A 19775-nucleotide genomic window follows, 5' to 3' on the forward strand; every position below is an offset into this window, starting at 1 on the left:
AAGATTTTATTTATTTGAGAGAGCAAGTAAGCACACAAGTGGGGGAAAGGGGCAAAGAGAGAAGCAGAATCCCCACTGAGCAGGGAGCCCAACACAGGGCTCAATCCCAGGACCCTGGGATCATGACCTGAGCTGAAGGCAGATGCTTAAACAACTGAGTCACACAGGCTCCCCACAGATAACTCTTAACATATATAGGGCTTATATATAACATGCATGATAAAAAGAAGAATGATAAAATACCATTAATCATTAAAATAATAAACATTATAAAGTATTATAAATATACAAAGTCCATAGACCTGAGAACCAGGAGAGCCAATGGTGTAGTTCTAGTCCAAAGAGTTCCAGTCCGAAGAGTGATAGGTTCAAGGGCCAAGAAGACCTGAAATTTCAGTTTTCTGCTTTACTCAGTCTAGCAACTTAAATACTAAAGTCATAAAAAAAAAATACTAAAGTCATAAAAAAAAAAAATCACCCTGATAGAAACACCCAGAGTAAGTCTTATCAAATACCTGGGCACTCTGTTGCCCTGTGAAGCGAATACATAAAATTAAACATCACAATAATTAATTGAGAGAAAATTCATTTTTTCTACCTTGAATCATATTTCTAAGTCTGGGAATAGCAGCTACATTGTGATTGATTCTTCTTCTTCCCAGGATAACTACAGATAAGTTCAATGTTTCATAACACTTGGCTCATCCCCAAACACTTAAGTCTGATCAGTGAAGTATGAGCAATATATCTGAATTACAAAAAAAGAATAATTAGAGCATTTTCAATATCTCCTTGTTTCTTTTCTTTTGTTATCCTCATTCCTAAAGTGACATCACCCAGGAATTGTTAGTTTTCTACCATTGTGTAATAACTTACCACTGACTTCTTAGTTGCAAACAATACCCATGTATCATGCAATAGCCTTTAGGTTGGAAGTCTGGATATGGCATAGGTGGGTTCCCTTCTCAGGGTCTCACAGGCTGAAATCAAAATGTTGGTTGGGGCTGTGTTCTTGGGTGGAGCTCAGGGTATTCTCTTAGGCTCACTGGTGGTTGATAGAGGTCAGTTGCTTCAGCTGTATGGTTCCTGTTTTCTTGCCAGCTGTCAGGTGGGGATCTCTTTCAACAACAAAAGATTGCCCTCAGATCCTGGCCCCATGGACTGCTCCATAGACCATCTCACAACATAGTGGCTTACTCCTTCGAGGCTGGCAGGACAACCTTTTTCACACTTTGAGTCTTCAGCAAGCTCAGTCCCTTTCATTACAGGCTCACTTCATTAGGTCAGGCCCACTGAAGAAAATCTCCCTTTTGATTAACTCAAGGTCAGCAGACTGGGAAACTTAATTACATTTGCAACATCTTTCCAGCTTTGTTATATAATGTTATGTAATCATGGGTGCAAAATCCACCACACTCATAGCCTCACCACACACAAAAAGGAGAGGATTATGTAGAGCATATACAGCAGGGGGCAGAAATCTTGGGAGGACCACAGCACTTCAATCTTCCTTCCGCAGACTTCCTTCCAAGGCAGACTGATGTGGGACTCCATCCCAGGTCCCTGGGATCACAACCTGAGCCAATGGCAGATGCTTAACCACTGAGCTACCCATGTGCTCCCCTATATAGTTTTTAAAAATCTTGGTTTTTTAAAATTTTACTTAACAGTCTTTACAAGTTTTCTCATATTTACCTTCTTTCTGCTCTCGTCTACCCTTTCTGTATCTACAAAATTATATCGGAGATAATTTTCTTCTACTTGAAGAACCCTCTAATATTTCCTTTGCTGTGGGTTTGCTGGTAATACATTTCCTCAGCTTTGTCTTTTAAAAGCTGTCATTTCAGTAGATAAAATGGTCATCAGGTTGGCACTTATTTTCTTTAAGCACTTTTAAATTTCTATCTTATGTCTCCAGTTGTTTCTCAGATAAACTGCGCTGTAAATCTTACTATTGTCACTTTAAATGTACTATGCCTTTTTTTCTTTGTTTTTAAGTGCTTTATTTCATGCTTAGTTTTCAGTAGTTTTACTCTCATGGTCCTAAGTCTTCTTTCTTTTTATCTGTCTTCCTTAGCTAACAGTCCTTCTTAAATCTATGTTAATATACCTAGTCCATTGTGCAGAATCCTGAAGCAGTTGTATTAAATATTACCTGTGTCCTGTATATTTGCAAGCTTTCTTGTTCTTGCTCTCTCTCCTTCTCACCTTCCCTGCTGCCCTCTTCCCTTCATCTTTTTATTTTGGGACTCCAATTATATGTATGATAGAATATTCAATTCCCATGTATTTCCTTGTTCTCTCTTCTCTATTTCCCAATCTTTTAACCATTAATGTTTCATTCTGAATTCACCTGATCGGATTCTCAGCTCACTAATTCTTTTCAGCTGCTTCTAAGCTGATGTTAAATCTGTTGAGTTTCTAATATGTTATTTTAATCTTCTGTTTCAGTTTGGGAATGCCTATATGATCCCTTTTTATAGCTTTCAATTCTCTACCAAATTTCATCTTCTCTTTTAACTCTGAGATCATAATAATAAATGTTTTAAAGTTCTATTATGATAAATCTATTATCTGTGTATCCATGACCTGTGTGCCTTCTTCTATGGTGTGTGTTTCCTCTTCCTCCTTGTTTAACTAGTATTGTATATGCCTGTGTTGTATAACAAACCAATTGGCTGACCAATGTCCCTGGTTCCCGGGAAGGAGACTCTAAACACTTGTAAGTTCCCAAGTGAAAGAAGTGGCTTTGTTATTCAGGAGCCCCCTAGATCACAACTCAAATTAGGCTAATAAGTTCACTCATGGCAGCCCTAGATAGCTTCAACACGTAGGTTGGCCATGCTGGAAAGACCAATGAGATGACTAGAAGTTTGCAAGCATGATGCAGCCTGACCTCAGGGAGTAACAGGCTGGAGACTGAGTTCAACCATGCAGTCGAATATTTAATCAGTCACTCTTACATAATAAAACCCCAATAAAAACACCGTGGAACCAAAGCCCAACAGAGTTCCCTAAATGGTGGACACAACAATTTAAGATGTCCTGATCCACAGGGAGAGGGCAGAGAAACTCTGCATTCAGGCCCTCCCAGAACTCACCTATCCATCTCTTCATCTGGCTGGTCTAATTTGTATGTTTTATAACAAAACTAGAATCATAATTATAGCATTGTCCTGAGTTCCTGAATCTAAAGAGATTAGGAGAACCCCCAAATAAGTAATCAGTTGGTTAGAAGCACAGATGGTCTAAGGATCCCACCCCCAATTTGTATCTTGAATCTGAGATAAGGGCAGTTTTGTAGAGAACGAAGCCTGTAACTTGCACAATCTGTTAACTCTGGGTAGTTAGTTCCAGAATTTCACTGCAGTATACTGGTTGGGGTTGAAATAAAAGAGTTCAATTAATTCTACTAGACATTGTATATATAAAATTATAGAGATCATTTGAAGTCTATGTCTTATTTTCTCCCAAAAGATATACCTTTTTGCTTCTGGCAGATATGGTGGTATAGGTCATAGTAATCTCACAACATCTTAACCCAATAGCAACTCATATTATTTAAGGCTAGGTTTGACTACTTATAAGGGCTACTCTATTTCTGGTTCAAGGGTAGAGCTCCTGAAACTATACCTGTACTTCCAAAAGTGCCTCTCCTCTCGGGGATCCTGTATTAGCTTTGATCCTCTTTCACTCTGATTCCTCCAACATTTACAGAAGTTTTTTATGTTGATGCTGTTCAGTTGATCAATGTTTTTTTTCTAATGAAGACATGCCTTTAATGTCAAGTTTTAAAACTCAATGATCTCAAAGATGTTCGTTTTTCCTATTTTTTCTGAAAGTTTCATAGTTTTATGTTTTATATTTTTGTCCATGATCCATTGGAGTTAGTTTTTGTATTAAGTGTGAGGTTTGGTTAAAAGTTCTTTTTTCTTTTATTTTTTTAAATTTTTTATTTTTTGCCTATGGACATCCACTTGTTCTGCCTAAATGTCTTTTAAGTTGAAAAATCCCTTCTTTTCTTCTTTTTCTATCTGAGACCATCTTTCTCTCTCCCATCTAAGACACTAACCCGAAGAACCTCCTTGAATTTAGTCTTTAGGGAATAAAAATGCCTTGCACAAAACAAGCTTTCTGTGAAGTCACAAACCTCCGCTTCAGGGGGAAAAAAGCAACAGACACCACTAACTGCTTAGGTGGGGGAAAATAATAGGGAAAATTCAGTGAAAAAACCTGCATAAACATCATAAAAATTATCCCAAAGGCACAAACATCCATGTTGATCAGTCTGTGAATTTTCTAGGAATATGTAACATGCATCAGATTGTCAATGATACCCACAACTGCCCAATTCTTTTTCTGAAAATCATTGTTATCCACGGCTCAAATTTGTGCTACAAAAGAAGAGGGATTCTTCCCTGTGAGTGATCTGAAGTCAAGATGCTTCCAATAGAGAAGGCTCTGTGCTAAAGATGTGAAACTTACAGGCCCCAAAGTCATTTCTTACTCACTCAGATTGGTGTGCTGATTCAGTAAGATATCTTTTCTTCCCCTCCCCAAAGTACAAGCAGACTACAATCTTTCAGGAGTCACCAAAATAATGTAAGTGGGGGACCTCAGTCTCTGCCAAGTAAGCCAGAGTGGTGGTCAATGCAGGCATTCCACTGCTCTCCATAAACAACCTACAGTAAAGTGTATGACTTCTTTTTCCTCCATTTATTTCTTTCGCAAATATAAAAGACTAAGAATATGTGTGCAGAATCCCATATACATGTCACTATGTAAAAGGTGTATAAAATAAAGGATGTGGTCCTGGCTGAAATTGAATAGATAATCAACAGAAGAGACTGATCACCAATAAAGATAAGAAATGGTAGTTTGTGACTAGTGCTATTATTTGTATGAGGCAGTTAAAGACAGTCCCACCACCAACATGGCCCTAATAAAATCAAATTTAGCTGTGTTAATGTGTCACCATACCCTAGATACTGAAGCTTCACCTATGAATACTCTGGAAAATAATAGGTTTACAGAAAAAAAAACCCACAAACAATTTCTATTTACAGTTGATACTGAATTCAAACCAATCAGTGGAAAGAGAAGCTTATTTTATTAACTTATATAGGCAAACTAATTTATTGCTTCAAAATCAAAAATTGACAAAGATCCGGGGATCCCTGGGTGACTCAGGGGTTTAGCGCCTGCCTTTGGCCCAGGGCACGATCCTGGAGTCCGGGGATTGAGTCCCGCATCGGGCTCCCCACATGGAGCCTGCTTCTCCCTCCTCCTCTGTCTCTGCCTCTCTCTCTCTCTGTGTGTCTATCTCTATAATAAATAAATAAGTCTTAAAAAGTAAATAAATAAATAAAATTTAAAAAATTGACAAAGATCCCTTGCTTGTTCATCTTCCTCACATGGTATAATGGTAAGAGATATTTTCTATAACTTAATTTTTTAAAAGATTGTGATTGGCCTCACTCAGATTACCATTTGCTTCCTCCTAAATCTAGTGTAGAGATCTTACTAGACTGTGAGTTCCTTAAAGACAGGGGCTGGTTCTCATTCATTATGCACAGCACACACCAAAATACCTATATTATACAAGGGCCTCAGTAAGAATTAAAGGTACTGAGTTGAAGTGATTGAAAAGAAGGCCCAGGATTAAGAGGTTATTTCATAGTGAAATTTTGAGTTTACACATTTCTCACAGAATTTGTACTTCTGCAACAGTCTTCTCTGTACCTATGAGGGTGTTTGGCTGAACAGTTGAGCTATAGGCAGGTGCTAAAGCAAACTGTCAGGAGTGTCTTCATAGCAACAGTGAAATCAAGAATATATGCCTACCCAGCATTGCAAGAAGCATTACATATTCACTCGGGAGCTGAGTCTGTGATGATATTTCTATTCAAATTGCTGTACAAGAGAAAACAGGTATATTCTGAGATGACATATCTGAATAAATGTAAATGAATCACTGTGGATTAAAAGCAATATCCTTCTATTCCAAATCATTATTAAAGAGAGTCATCTAAACAGGACTACAGCAGACAAGCAGTAAAATACATGTTGCTATGTTTACCTTTCACTCCACCCAGCATAGAACCACAAAGGCATTTGGAAATTAAAAAGAAAAGGAAACTTTTCTTTCTTTTTTTTTTTTTCACCTGAAAGATATTGCTTATACATCCAGATTAAGTGAATAAACAAAACATGGGTAGTAAAATATCGTCTTACATTTTGTTGAGAGGGGCACCTGGATGGCTCAGTCAGTCAAGCTTCTGACTCTTGGTTTCTGCTCAGGTTATGATCTCAGGGTCCTGAGATGGAGCCCTGCATCAGGCTCTGTGCTCAGCGGGAAGTCTGTTTTTCTGTCTCCCTCTGCCCCTCCCCCTGCTCCTGCATGCTCTTGCTCTCTCTCATTCTCTCTTGAATAAATAAATAAATCTTAAAATATTTTTTAAATTTCATTAAGAAAATAACATATCTTTTTTAATGTTGATATATTTATTCTATTGTCTTTTAATTCACTCAACTTTAAGAATATTGAATATTTCACTTTTTTTTTTCTACTGAAATCCCATGGCTCTAATTCCTGTGAATATTTTTAATATTTGGCCTTCAAGGCCTGTGTTTTTTAATACAGTGAATTCCAGCCCAGTCCTTCTTGGAGAGAGTGGCTGTAGACCAATCAGGCTGCTTAATGGAGACAGGCTCAAATAAGGCACTGTGCTCTTTGCAATAAGCAGGGAGTTTAAATTTGGGAAAAATGTGAACTTCTCTCAAGGAAGAAGAGGCACAGCATAGAAAATAGCTCTCTAATATGTACTTACTCTTCCACCAAAACTGCTTAGCAAAGCCATCCTGCTCCCAGACCCAGGCTGCACAGGCAAATACAGGTCATGAAGGTGGAAGATAAGCCCCCATATGATAACTTTATCTCCTTGACTATTTAGGCAGATTTATAAGCTTCCTTCCAGGTAGTGACTGAGGGCATACAAATCCTGTAAAGATATTAGTCATCCAATTGTATATACAGACATAAGCCATGCATCTCTTTCTAAGCCAGACTGAGACACATTTAATTCATGGTATCAAACCCATCTCATGCCTTATCAATAATTTACAACTAAACCTCATTAAATCATCATAATATCATAAAAGGGGCAAGGATACTGTCATGCATACATATGGCACAGCTTCTGCCTGCTGAGTCACATTCTGGAAAGTAGATGTAGCATTTATTTCCAGATATTGTCAGAAAAAAATAACTTTTTTTTTTTTTTTTTTTTTTTTAAAGATTTTTATTTATTTATTCATGATAGTCACAGAGAGAGAGAGAGAGAGGCAGAGACACAGGCAGAGGGAGAAGCAGGCTCCATGCACCGGGAGCCCGATGTGGGATTCGATCCCGGGTCTCCAGAATCGCGCCCTGGGCCAAAGGCAGGCGCCAAACCGCTGCGCCACCCAGGGATCCCCTGAAAAAAATAACTTAATTGCCCTGCATTTGAAAGTAGCAAGACAGAGCAAGTATACACCAATAGTAATGCCTGATAAGTCAAAAACAGAACAACTTCTCTCTGCTGATCACCCCCTTTCTTTCCCTCTCTTTCTCCTCTTCATCCTTCTTCCCCTTCTCCCTCCCTCCCTCAAATACACACACACAAACACAGACTATCGCCACTCCTTTATCTCCTTTATGTTTCTCCAAAGCCCTTATCATCACCATGTATATTACCTGTGGGTGTATGTGTGTGCATTTATAAATACACTTATTTATGTTTTTGTTGTCCCATATCCCCCCTAGAATGTAAACTCCTTGAGAAAGGAGACATTGTATCTTTTTACATATTACTATAACCCTAGCACCAGAACATGATAGTCATTCCACAATTGTTACTCAATGAATAAAACTACCCATGGACTATGTAGTACAACGGTTTTAACTACAGAGTATGCTTTTAGGGGGTGCCTGGGTGGCTTAGTCAGTTAAGCATCCAACTCAACTTCAGCTCAGGTAATGATCTCAGGGTTGTGGGATCAAGCACTGTGTTGTAGTCCACACTCAGCAGGGAGTCTGCTAGAGTTTCTCTCTCTCTCTCTCTCTCTCTCTGCCTCTGTCCCTCCTCTGTGCTCACTTGCACTCGTGGTCCCTCCTACCCAAATAAATAAATAAAATCTAAAAAAAAAAACATACAAATGATGCTTTTCAAAAAAATATTTCCCTAATACTGGTGTCCAAGTCAAAGATATTAAATAATTCCTAACACTATTCCCCCAATTTTATCCATTTTAAAATGCAATAACTTTAAAATATGGCATGCTTAATTCAGTTAGTGCATATTTAATGCATAAGTGTGTGTACACATAAAGAAAATGCCTTTGCTGACATTTTATTACTCTCCACATAAACATGGACAAAAGTAATATGATGTAATCCAGAGACAGAATCTAGGGCAGAAAATGCTCCCTATATAAAATACATCATGCTTGAAATGAAAATTGGTAATCAAATTTCAAGCTTCCAGAATGAAAGCTTATTTTTAGTCAATAATTAAAACACTATGTTGCATCTGACAAATCCCTGTTTCTCCTTAATATATTTTCTCACTATCTGAAGAGTCTGAGTAAGAATGAAGATAAGAAAATACAATTTAAAGCTAATGCTCAAAGTATCTCTCCCTTTCACCCAAATGCTCACAACCTCTATATATTTATAGATTTTCACTGTTTGTTATTTACACAAGTTGCATGCCAGTGATCTTAGAACCACAGGTTTTCCCAGAAACAAAAAAAAATCTCAAGACATTTAAAATAAATCTATAGTGCTGCTGAATTTCATAAGAAATGTCAGAATTCAATCCAAAATTCAAGATGAGCAAGAAGAGTGGCAAAAACTATGAATTTATTAAACTTGGGTAGGGCCTCATTCACCCATTTAATTCCACTTAACTGAATGGGACACTGTATGCTCTTCGTTCTAAGCGTTTTTATTAATAACTCTCATGAGAATGCTAAGTAATCACTTACACATACAAATCTAAATGCGAAGAGGAAATTAAAATACTCCATTGGTCTCTAGCAGTATAAAACCTCTAGCAGTATAAAACCCATCATCGAACTGCATCTTCAATTGCTACGATTATAGTTGAGTTAGCGGGAGGAGACATGGGCAGATGGACCAAGCCAATCAAGAACAGAGCATTTAGGACCAAAAATGTTCCTAACGTTCCTAACTTGCTTGGAAGTAGCTGTTACTGCTGGCCATCTCCCTATTTCCACTGCTTTTTTTTTTTTTTTTTTTTTTTTATGATAGTCACACAGAGAGAGAGAGAGAGACAGAGGCAGAGACATAGGCAGAGGGAGAAGCAGGCTCCATGCCAGGAGCCCGATGTGGGATTCGATCCCGGGTCTCCAGGATCGCCCCCTGAGCCAAAGGCAGGCGCTAAACCGCTGCGCCACCCAGGGATCCCTCCACTGCTTCTTAAAACTGGTTTGACCTTAATCCTTTGACTTTTATAGCATGACACAATTAATGAGCATAAGCAGATCACAAGTATGGCCAAGAGCTGTAAAGTAAAAGAAATTTTTATGTATTTCCCTGGAAATTCTCCAGCTTTCAAGTTGGAGATCCAAAGGTCAAATTATTTTTGCTTCTTTTATTTATTTATTTATTTATTTATTTTTAATTAAAATCAAGATATAGGGATGCCTGGGTAGCCCAGTGGTTGAGTGTCTGCCTTTGGCTCAGGTCGTGATCCTGATTGGTCCTGGGATTGAGTCCCATGTTGAGTTCCCCAGGGAGAGTCTGCTTCTCCCTCTGCCTGTATTCTCTGCCTCTCTCTGTGTGTCTCTCATGAATAAATAGATAAAATCTTTTTTTAAAAAAAAATCAAGGTATATATTCCCAGGTTATCATGATGTTTTCCTCCCTCAGTACAGATTCATATCCATTCATATCCATTAACTTCTGCTTTCAGGTTGAGATGTCCTTAGCCTCTTAAAGTCATCTAAGGAACTGAAATGACTCCAGGTAAGAGTTGAAAGAGATACAGAAATTTCTATATCATGATATTAAGGAGATCTGAAATAACAGAGGGCTCTGTGAATGTAAAATTTAGGAAATTATTTTTATCATTACATGCAAACAAATGCCCAGTCTCACTATTTAATCAGGGCAAATTAACTCTCCTTTCTGGAGCAACACCTCAGGCTCCTGCTGCCTACTTCTGACTCATTTTCTCCCCTGAGTCAGGATCTGACATCTGTTAAAACCTAATTTTACCTGTGTCAATATTCTGTACAAAGAGCACAAACAGATGTGTTCTTACTGACATTACTCCCTAGAAAGAGCTGTGATATGCTGAACTGAATATATATTGAGATTGACACAGAAATTAACATTAAATCAAGGATGATATGAGAAAGGACAGACTTCAGCAGGAAGTCTGGAATTAAAGGAATTAAAATACCTTTGAAATGGCCCCTAGTTTTCTCTAAAGTAACAACCAGCTGCCTACAGAATCAGTAGAAAAATCTGCTCTATAAATGCCATGTTCAAGGAAACATCTACTGAATGTACAGGTTCTCTCATGTCCAGGAGTGATGGAAAACTGTACTCATTGCCATTGAGCTCAGCTGAGGAAATCTGGGGCCCATCTGACACTGAATATTCTCATCTGAGAATGAAAACATTCACCTATTAAAACAAAAACTATGCTCACCCATTTCTAGCTTCTGAACCTTGGCAAGAATCAGAAACACTTCCTCATCCCACACCTACTCCATTCAAGTCAAAGAAAAGAGATTTTCTTTTTTTTTTTTTTAAGATTTTATTTATTTATTCATGAGAGAGAGAGAGAGAGAGAGAGAGAGAGGCAGAGACACAGGCAGAGGGAGAAGCAGGCTCCATGCTGGGAGCCCACTGCAGGACTCGATCCCAGGAATCCAGGATCAAGCCCTGGACCAAAGGCAGGCGCTAAACTGCTGAGCCACCCAGGGATCTCCAAGAGGATTTTCTTTTATCTAGTTTAGCCTCTTCTCCAAAGCCTATGCTCCATTAAGCTTTCATGCACATGCCTGGGGTCCCTGAAAATGTTTCCCAATCTGACTAAAGGCTGCTCTTCTGTCTAAATAATAATGACAGCGACAACAAAATCTGTTGATCTCTTAATATGCATTGAGTATTCTACACGCCTTTTCTTACTGAAAAGAGAAACAATCCCACAGAGCAGCAGCTAATATTTAAGTTGCACTGTACAGAGGAGCCAAGCAATGTTTAAAGAAATTCAGTCACCTGCATGAGTCATACAAAGAAGTGGCAGAGCTAAGCCCCAAATCCAGGGCTGCCTAGCTCCAGAGCCCATTTCCTTAACTATAACTCTCTCAATTGTCTATAGAAAGGATAGAAAGGCCCCGAGATCATTTAAGTGTTTCATGTAACAAATCAGGAAAGAAAGATCTCAAAGACTACATACACCAAGACCTGTTTTTGCTCCTATATCTATATAAACATATCACAGCATTCAACACATCTGTCCTCCAATCCTGCTTTGGCTTTCATGACTCACTTCCCTGGTTCTCAACTTAACCATCAGGCCGACTCTTCTTCACCCATCCACATTTAAATGTCAGCACTCTCTGGGATTCCACCCTTGGCCTCCTCGCTCATTAGTCTATCTGAGGTTTTGCAGCCTTTTTAAAGCAATGCCCAAACTGATAAACACATTCCCCTAATCCTAACTCCACTTTCCCTACTTCAGACCCTCATTCCTTCAACTCTCCCCTGGGTGTTTGAGATTTACATCCAAGCCAAGCTTTGTCTACGTAAAAGACAAAAATTTCAATTTCCTGCTGGGTGTCCCACAAACCCTCTGTATTCACCAGAGTCCAAACTTTAACTCAATCCTTAGTATGAAATAAGGATCCTACAACCCTAAGCACCATCTCTCTTCTCTACAGTCAGAAACACCAGGACAAAAAAATTCAAAAAAAAAATTAAAAATTAAAAAAAAGTTAAAAGATTAAAAATAAATAAATACATAAATAAATACATAAATACATAAATAAAAAAGAAACACCAGGACACCCTGGATCAGATACATTCCTCACAGTCCATACTAGGTTCATTCCTAAACCAGTCAATCTGACCTAAAATGTCTCTGGTCCAGGTATCCTTCTCCATTCTGATGACCACTCTCTGGATGAAGTTTCTCCCTTCCTCTCACACGAATGCCTAAAAACAACCCTGTCCTGGTGGGTTTCCCTGACTTGGACTCTCTCATCTTTGAGCCAAGCTTCTCCTGCCCATCAGACCTCCCTTTTCCTTTACAAGAGACCTGACCATTTCATCCCTACACCATGCTCCTTCCTAACTACCTCAGAGTAAAAGCCAGCCCATGAGAATGGCACCAAGGATCCTTCAAAAGCTGACCACACTGGTCTCTCTTACCACCTTGAATTCCATCCTTTCCCTGGTCACTCTGGATGAACTGCTATTCTCAGAACACACTGCCAGCCCAAGTCTTAAATTTATTCTTCTGTTTGGAATGAATTCCTTTTGAGTTCCCTCTTGTCTTTCACACAAACCCTATCAACACCAACATCTTTTTCCTAACCTACTATAAGCGGTATTTTTTCTTGCCAGGATTTTCCAGGCTCTACATTTCCTTCTTCACTACAAGCCAGGCCTGCTTGATCAGAGAGGCATAGCTAATAGGTCTCCAAAGGACTTTTCTAGGATTCAACAGCTAGTTAAAATGAGTATTAACTTTCTAAATGTTCTCTAAGTTACAAAAACAAATATGTATAATAGTTACTTCTCTATATATGTTAATATTATGAGCAATGTCCATTAAAAGAGTTAAAACCCTATAATAAACAATCCAGATAATGCCTTCTCTCACAGTAATCTATTTGTGTGTTCAACTCACTATTCACCCATTAATTCATCAAAGCAGAACATTGAAATCATCCTAAATATTTTATAGTTTTTGCACTATCTGTGCACATTTCCCAGTGATTCAGATGACTTCAGTCTCTACCCAATGCCAACAAATATTAATGTGAGAGAGCAACTATAATCACATAAAATATTCGGGGGAGTGGTCAATTTTATTATGTATGAAGGTAAGTGGGAGGTAGCAGAAAAAAGGTCCCACTTTTGTGCCATTTGAGAACTCTGACTTTGAAACTGAATTTGGGACTAAACACTCCAAAAAGAAAATTAATCAAAACTAAGAACATTTAAGGAAGTTTTAAGTAGTTTAATGCATTCACTCTTCCCACTGTTTTAGTCAATACTTCTGACCATGTTTTATTCATACAAAAATTTTTAGCAGTTCTATCAAAAAGTAATAAAAACATGTTAAATAACATAATAAAAAACTTCTAAAGAGGCTGACACATGGATCCCTTCAATGGAAAGAGTGTAATGGCTTACTTTCTATTATCCAAGTGGCCTGAAGAGACATACTCTTAATTAAAAAAAAATATATCAAGGCAAGGCTCAGGATGCTGGGCTTAATACCAACCTCCGCTGCTCTTCACCGTGCTCTCCCGAAGGGACAGTGAGGCATTCATCCATGTGTCCATGCAGCAACCTGAGGACGTCACCACCAATTAGATACCCTGTAAGGATTGAAATTCAGTCACATTTGAACAGTCATGGTTAGATGCCGACAGCTGGACAGATCATCTGGTCCAATCTTCTATTGTCATAGACAGAGAAACAGAAACTCAGTGAGGCTTCATTACCTGGCCAAAATCACAGAGATGAATGGTGCCACCTGCTCAGGGTTCCAAAGTCCCACAGTTAGAGATGGCCCCACTAGAAAACATGACCTCAACCTCATAAAATCCTCCATTCAACACACAAGCATGGGTAGGTTCAGATTTGAACTTGTATAAGTGAGAACAATCAGAACACAAATGCAGATATTTCCCGAGAATCCTGATGCATAAACACTATTTTGATCTGGCCCTAAGTCACCCAACCATGGAAGAGGAGAAACCTCGATATTAGCCTAACTGAGCAATACAATGAGACCAAAGCACAAGAGTAAATAACATCTGGAAAGGTAGCATGTAAAGCACGCACAAATAAGCAAAAGCTGAGATTATCATAAAAATAAAAACAAGATCAATCTTAATACAAACTTCACTTTTAAAGAGCAATTTAAACAAGATTCTTAAATGTCATGTATCTGCATTCTAGAATATTCTGACACAAAATGCTTTAATTAACAATCTGCTCATTATCACAATTCCAAAGATGATTGTCAACTGTGCATGAAGGATGAGCCCTCTAATTGAAGTGGAGTTTTTACCTTGGGCTGCTTCGCTTCCTGAGCTGATTGGGGCCACGCTCCAAAGAGTCTGCTGGAAAGCAGCATCCACGTGTAAGCTGCCGTTGCCATAAGACAAGTGCTGCAGGAGAGGCAAAAGGAGGTATCTCTTCAGGCTCTTTGAAGGTCTTATTACATAAGTGTTTCTGGCAGCTCAAACTTAACATTGCAGATTTGGACATGTCCACTGAGAACATCTATTTCAATCATGTCACTGAGTAATTAAGAGACTAGCAGAAGAAAAATTAAAGTTCCTATTTGACTGTAGGTATTTTTCAACTTCATTCTAAGCCACTCATCTGAAAACACACAAACAAAACTATGAAAATAAATATGTGTTAAAACAGACTATTTTGTTCTAAAGGTTTATTGACAAACAAAACTGTACAGAGTTGTCACTTATCATTAAAATTGTAATTAAGTTTCCTACATATCATACATGACAGTTTTTTGAAAGTGAGGTATGTAAAATCTACTGGATCAAAGTTTTAGTTTTATAGGATCCTTTGGGAACTTTTATCTGCAATTTAATATAATAGCCATTAGGTGGCAATATTTCCTTATACAAAACTGGGACAATAAATTTTCTCCAAAATTCAGATCTTACAAATTTCAGATTTTCCTTCTTAAATAGAAATGCACTATAGTAATATATTTCATATTCTTGAGTGCCATAGTATATGAGTTATCACATGATTGGTAAAGAAAAACAAAATTATGAGTACAGCTAAATGCCTTGTTCATTTTACTAATCATTACTTGGCAGCCTCTAGAACTTCAAATATATAGAGAACAACCACTTTTTCCCTAGAATCATCTCAGTAAACAACAACAGTATTCTCCAATACTTCTCCAATGCTTACAGCCTAATCTTTTAAAGTCTTTAGCTCTCCTAGATTTTCGCCAGAAATCTGACCGTCTTAGCTAGATGAAGAGGAATCAGAGTCATGCCGATATACTCCACAGACCATAAAAAATCATATACAGACCAGAGTACTGTAAAGTTCTCTTACCTAAACATATCACTCTTAAGTCACTTGCAAAAATAGGTATTTCAATATCTTTCTCTTAGGAACAAATCATACAAAGTTTGACATCCGACATGTATGCAGTCATCTTACCCATAGTCTTTCCAATCAAAATTAGAAGTTTACCAGTCAATGCATCAGATTGAGCAAGCCCTTGCTCTGACCCTCTCCTTATCTCAACCAGCTATGTGCCCGTTTACAATCTCTTAGCCGCAGCCTGTCCCACTGACACAAATCCCAGCTGAGATTTGGTTGTTCTATTTCTGACCCTATATTAAAATTCTCTATTTACAAATAAATCATATATGCACTCAGCTTCCACAACCAATAAAAATATATGTTCCTTCAGAGCAATCATCTCATGATGTAATTGTTCTGTGTATTTTTCTTTCCCCATCTCATAAGCTATTAGACACAGGCTCACACCTGTATACCTTGCAGTGAGCAGCATTGTTCATGAAGTATGTGGAGAAGCCAACCAAACCTTCAAAATCAAAGTAGTATAAGCCAAAAAAAATTTGAGGTTATTCCATAGATATTCTTACTTCAATGAGTTGAGTCAAAATGACAACACACACAAACACACACACACACACACACAAATCCATATGGATTTTACCATACCATGAGAAGAGGATTCAAAATACCAGTGCTTATACTTTTACTTTTGAATTTGAGTGAAAGTTCATACCATGTTATGATAAGTAGGCTACTATCATTTATTAATTCATCATGTTTCACTGAACATGCTATGTATGCAGCACTGTATTACATATTAATAGAACACATTATTCTGAGAGTGCTTGTAACATGGAAGGGAAGGTAAAATATACACACAAAATGCTACAGGTCAGCGTTGTTTTGTTTTTTGTTTTTTTAATGTTAGATGAAATGTAATCAAAGTAATACAGGAATTGAGAAAACAGGACGCTTTAGCCAACCTATAGCCAACCTAACTGGAATACACTTCGGTGCGTTGACCCCTGAGGACAGGTGACATCTACACAAGAGAGAAGGTATTTCCTGAGGGATGAGGGGTTTGAAGGCCAGTAGGACTGTTTGGTCTGGGCCACTCATTTCTGTATTTAGAGATGCTGTTCCCAATAAGCTTATACATACAATGATTTGCACATGCGTAATAATAATGTTAATATGCTAAGTGTAGAATGCTTAAAACAGGCCAAAATCTTTATGAAACAATTTCCATTTTGTAAACCAGTTTGGAGGTTTTCATTTTTTAATATACCGGAAACCTCATATTTGGAAGTGGCCTGGACCTCACAACAGGCTGTGATAAGGGGAATGCTGTGACAAAAAGTAGAGGGTATCCAAGGGGCAGAGATATGGGAACATATTGCTCAGCAGAGAGTTTCATCTGTGGGGCTCAGAGCATATATTTAGGAAGACAGTGAGAGATGGATCCGCAGAGAAATCTGGTTCCAGAACAAGGGACTCACACTTGACAAGGAGGAGCCACTATGGAAAAATAATGGGGTGGGGAGGAGGGTTGAGATGTAATTTTCAAATCCTATCTAAGTTAAAAGATAAGTAATATCTATGAATGGACCATAAAAATACAAAAATTTCAGTTTGCTAGAGAAAGTCCAAAAAGCATCCTTAAGATCGTATTATTCCATATAAACTTATCTAGATAATGCTCACCCTTCTCAAGAAAATATCCTGGAGGCATAACTATTTTTGGATGTTTCTAATTCATTTTGCTGCTTAAACAGCACAGGGAAATCTGAGAAAGAACAGGAGCAAGTCAGGCCTGTCCTATTAAATATTCAGAAGGCAGTAACAATTTCAATTACTAAAACTAAGATAAGTTGTCCTTAAAGCAGAACAGATGTTGTCAGAGGGTGAAAGAAAAGCTGGCCTCAGGCTGAAACATGTAACTACTCTAGAATTTACAAACCATGGTAGCATCAACCCACCAGCAAAGATCACTTTGACTCCTCTGTTGATGACACTCCAGATCTAATACCCACAGGCATCCACTGAGGATCTTGTCAAAAAATGCAGATTTGAACTCAGGAAGCAAGCAAATGACAACCAAGGCTGCTGGTTCAAGAATGGCATTTTGAGTAACAGGACAGTTTATAATAGAAGCACAAAATCTCAAACAGGATATTCTAAATCATCTGGCAGAAGTTCTTAACCTGAACTTTGTTAGCTTTGTTAACTTTTAGTTTTCCTTATTATCCTATGCATTTATTTTATGTATTTTAAAGCCTTACAATGACAAGTGGTCAATAAGCTTTCTCAGATTGCCAAAGGGGTCTATGGCACAAAAATTTTTAAGAATATCTGAATCCAACCTTTATCGAATGCATTTATTCAACACATCCATTTCTCTAAGCATCAGGCATTTGGGCCCTGGTGAGCAACATTTGAGACAAATTATCATCCAGTGACAGGGAATAGAAGTAAGCAAGACATATCACCCTGCAAGCTTCATTTGTTTTTTTCTGAGAAAAAAATGAGGGGCACAGAACAGATATGTTTTCCAAATGTAATATTCTATGCTCCCATCACCTGAGCTACAGAGAGAAAAAAAAAGGCTCAGAGTAAATAAATTTTAAAAATGCGATGTTTGATGCAATAATTAGCTTGAAAATATTTATGATTGCTGTCCTTTTAGTTATCGATATTTTTATGCAACTTGAGGCAGTTCAGCAACTTATTCAATGCCATCAAAACACAAAGTAACTCTTAATAGAAATTCAGAGATGGGTAGCGGAGAGGTAGGGAAATGTTTATGAAGCCCAGAAGAGTCTTCTTTAAGCATCTGTCATCATTCTTTTGACTGTGGGGTTCTGCTCTTCCTAATTTACTTTCAGACAGTGGTTTGTTTGGCAATGTTTTCATGGATCTTAAAAACAAAAAAACCCACACCTGTTTCTATAGATGGCCTAATTAAGAAAAAAAATTTTTAAAAATCTATGTTTCCAATGCAAGCAATCCAATCCATGGGTTGAAGACTTCTTTGTGCACCAGGGTTATTTCATGTCCTTCTAAACCAATAAAAATTGTTCTGTATGCTTTACCTTATTTTGTTTAGTTTGAAATAGACACAGTCAGCAATACCTACTTGGCCATGTTTTCTCTACTTTAAATTTTTTGTGTCTCCTATATTTAAGCTGCTTTGCCCAAGTCTTCTTTAAAAGAAAAACTAAGTAGTTCCACTATGAGCAAAGGCATTTTTCCTACTCTTGGCTATCCCTGAAATGAGGATTAAGATATCATTCCATATTAGAATATGAAACAGCCAGATGAGAAGACAGTATTTGGATGAGTGGTTTATAACCATTTCTAGAGATAAGACACTTTATTCGCAGGAAATCATATGCAGAGATCCAGCATGGAAACAGGAGGGCAGAGCCCGGGGCTCCCAGTGCCCAGCACAGCACCCTTTTCCATCCATGAGTCACCTCTGCAGAGCACAGGATGAAAATCAGGCCTTTAAAGCCCATTTCAGCCAGTTAGCCCCCCAACATTTATGAGCTATATTAGAATACCAAATGCACATTTCGATAGCTTAACCTCAGCTTAACTACCACAGTTAGTGGACAGAAAACAGATCAAAGGTCAATATAGACACTCATGACCAAAAGTTACAAATCCAAGGACTTGAAATTTATAGTAGTTTTAACTAACGTGTGTTCAGCCAAAGTTCTTGTTTACTTTTAAGCACATCAGCAACTTCCCAGAATGTGAATCTGGCTTTCCATGATAGACCTTTACCTAAAATCCACTCTACTACTCCCTTCACTGCTCTCTTCCCAACCTTCTTTTCTGGTTCAATATCTGCCCTTTCCTTAACCATTCTTAGTAAGTACAAACTTCCCAGGTAAATAGTGGTTAGTGACTCATAAGCAATTCTTCAATGTACCATTCACAAAGCTACAAGTCTTGCGTGGATCAAAGCATTTAATCCTCTCAACGTCCCTTGTGAGCTCGGTTCTTTATTATCAGCACACTGCAGATGAAGAAACTGAAGAGTTTTAGGAAGTTATATGATTGGCCCAGGCTCATACTTACCAGGCCTTCCACCAATAAACAAATATACAGACACAGAGAGCCCAATCTTAGTTATCCAGTTTCAGTATGTAGATTATTCCAACTACCATATTCCCAAGTCCCTTTCACCCCTTCACTTCTTGCCTATATGCCACTTTCTCTAGATCCTTCTAATCAACCACCGTGGCAATTTGGGATAATAATGAACCATCTCCATATCCTTTGCCCATAATGTAAACTGTGACACTTACTTACTGCTTTGTAATATTCTCATACAGTTTCACATGTGTTTGGTTCATTTTTTCCACTCATTCTCTGAGGGTAGAAACCATGTGCCATGTACCCTTGGTCCTTCCTGTGGTTTCTACAATATGCTAGGTGC

The 19775-nt window shown here is 38.0% G+C and overlaps 1 protein-coding gene across 1 annotated transcript in view; it reads right to left on the minus strand.

Moving 5' to 3' along the window:
- The window catches only part of RYR2 (ryanodine receptor 2), a 753550-nt gene that overhangs the window by 399411 nt on the left and 334364 nt on the right, over positions 1–19775 (minus strand). The window contains exons 10-11 of the mRNA XM_072822940.1: positions 14325–14424; positions 13530–13626 (exon numbers count right to left, since the gene is read on the minus strand). Of these exons, the coding sequence (XP_072679041.1) occupies positions 13530–13626; positions 14325–14424 (197 nt within the window). The remainder of the gene's footprint in view (positions 1–13529; positions 13627–14324; positions 14425–19775) is intronic.

Source organism: Canis lupus, chromosome 4 (assembly GCF_048164855.1).
Source record: "Canis lupus baileyi chromosome 4, mCanLup2.hap1, whole genome shotgun sequence".
NCBI lineage: Eukaryota > Metazoa > Chordata > Mammalia > Carnivora > Canidae > Canis > Canis lupus.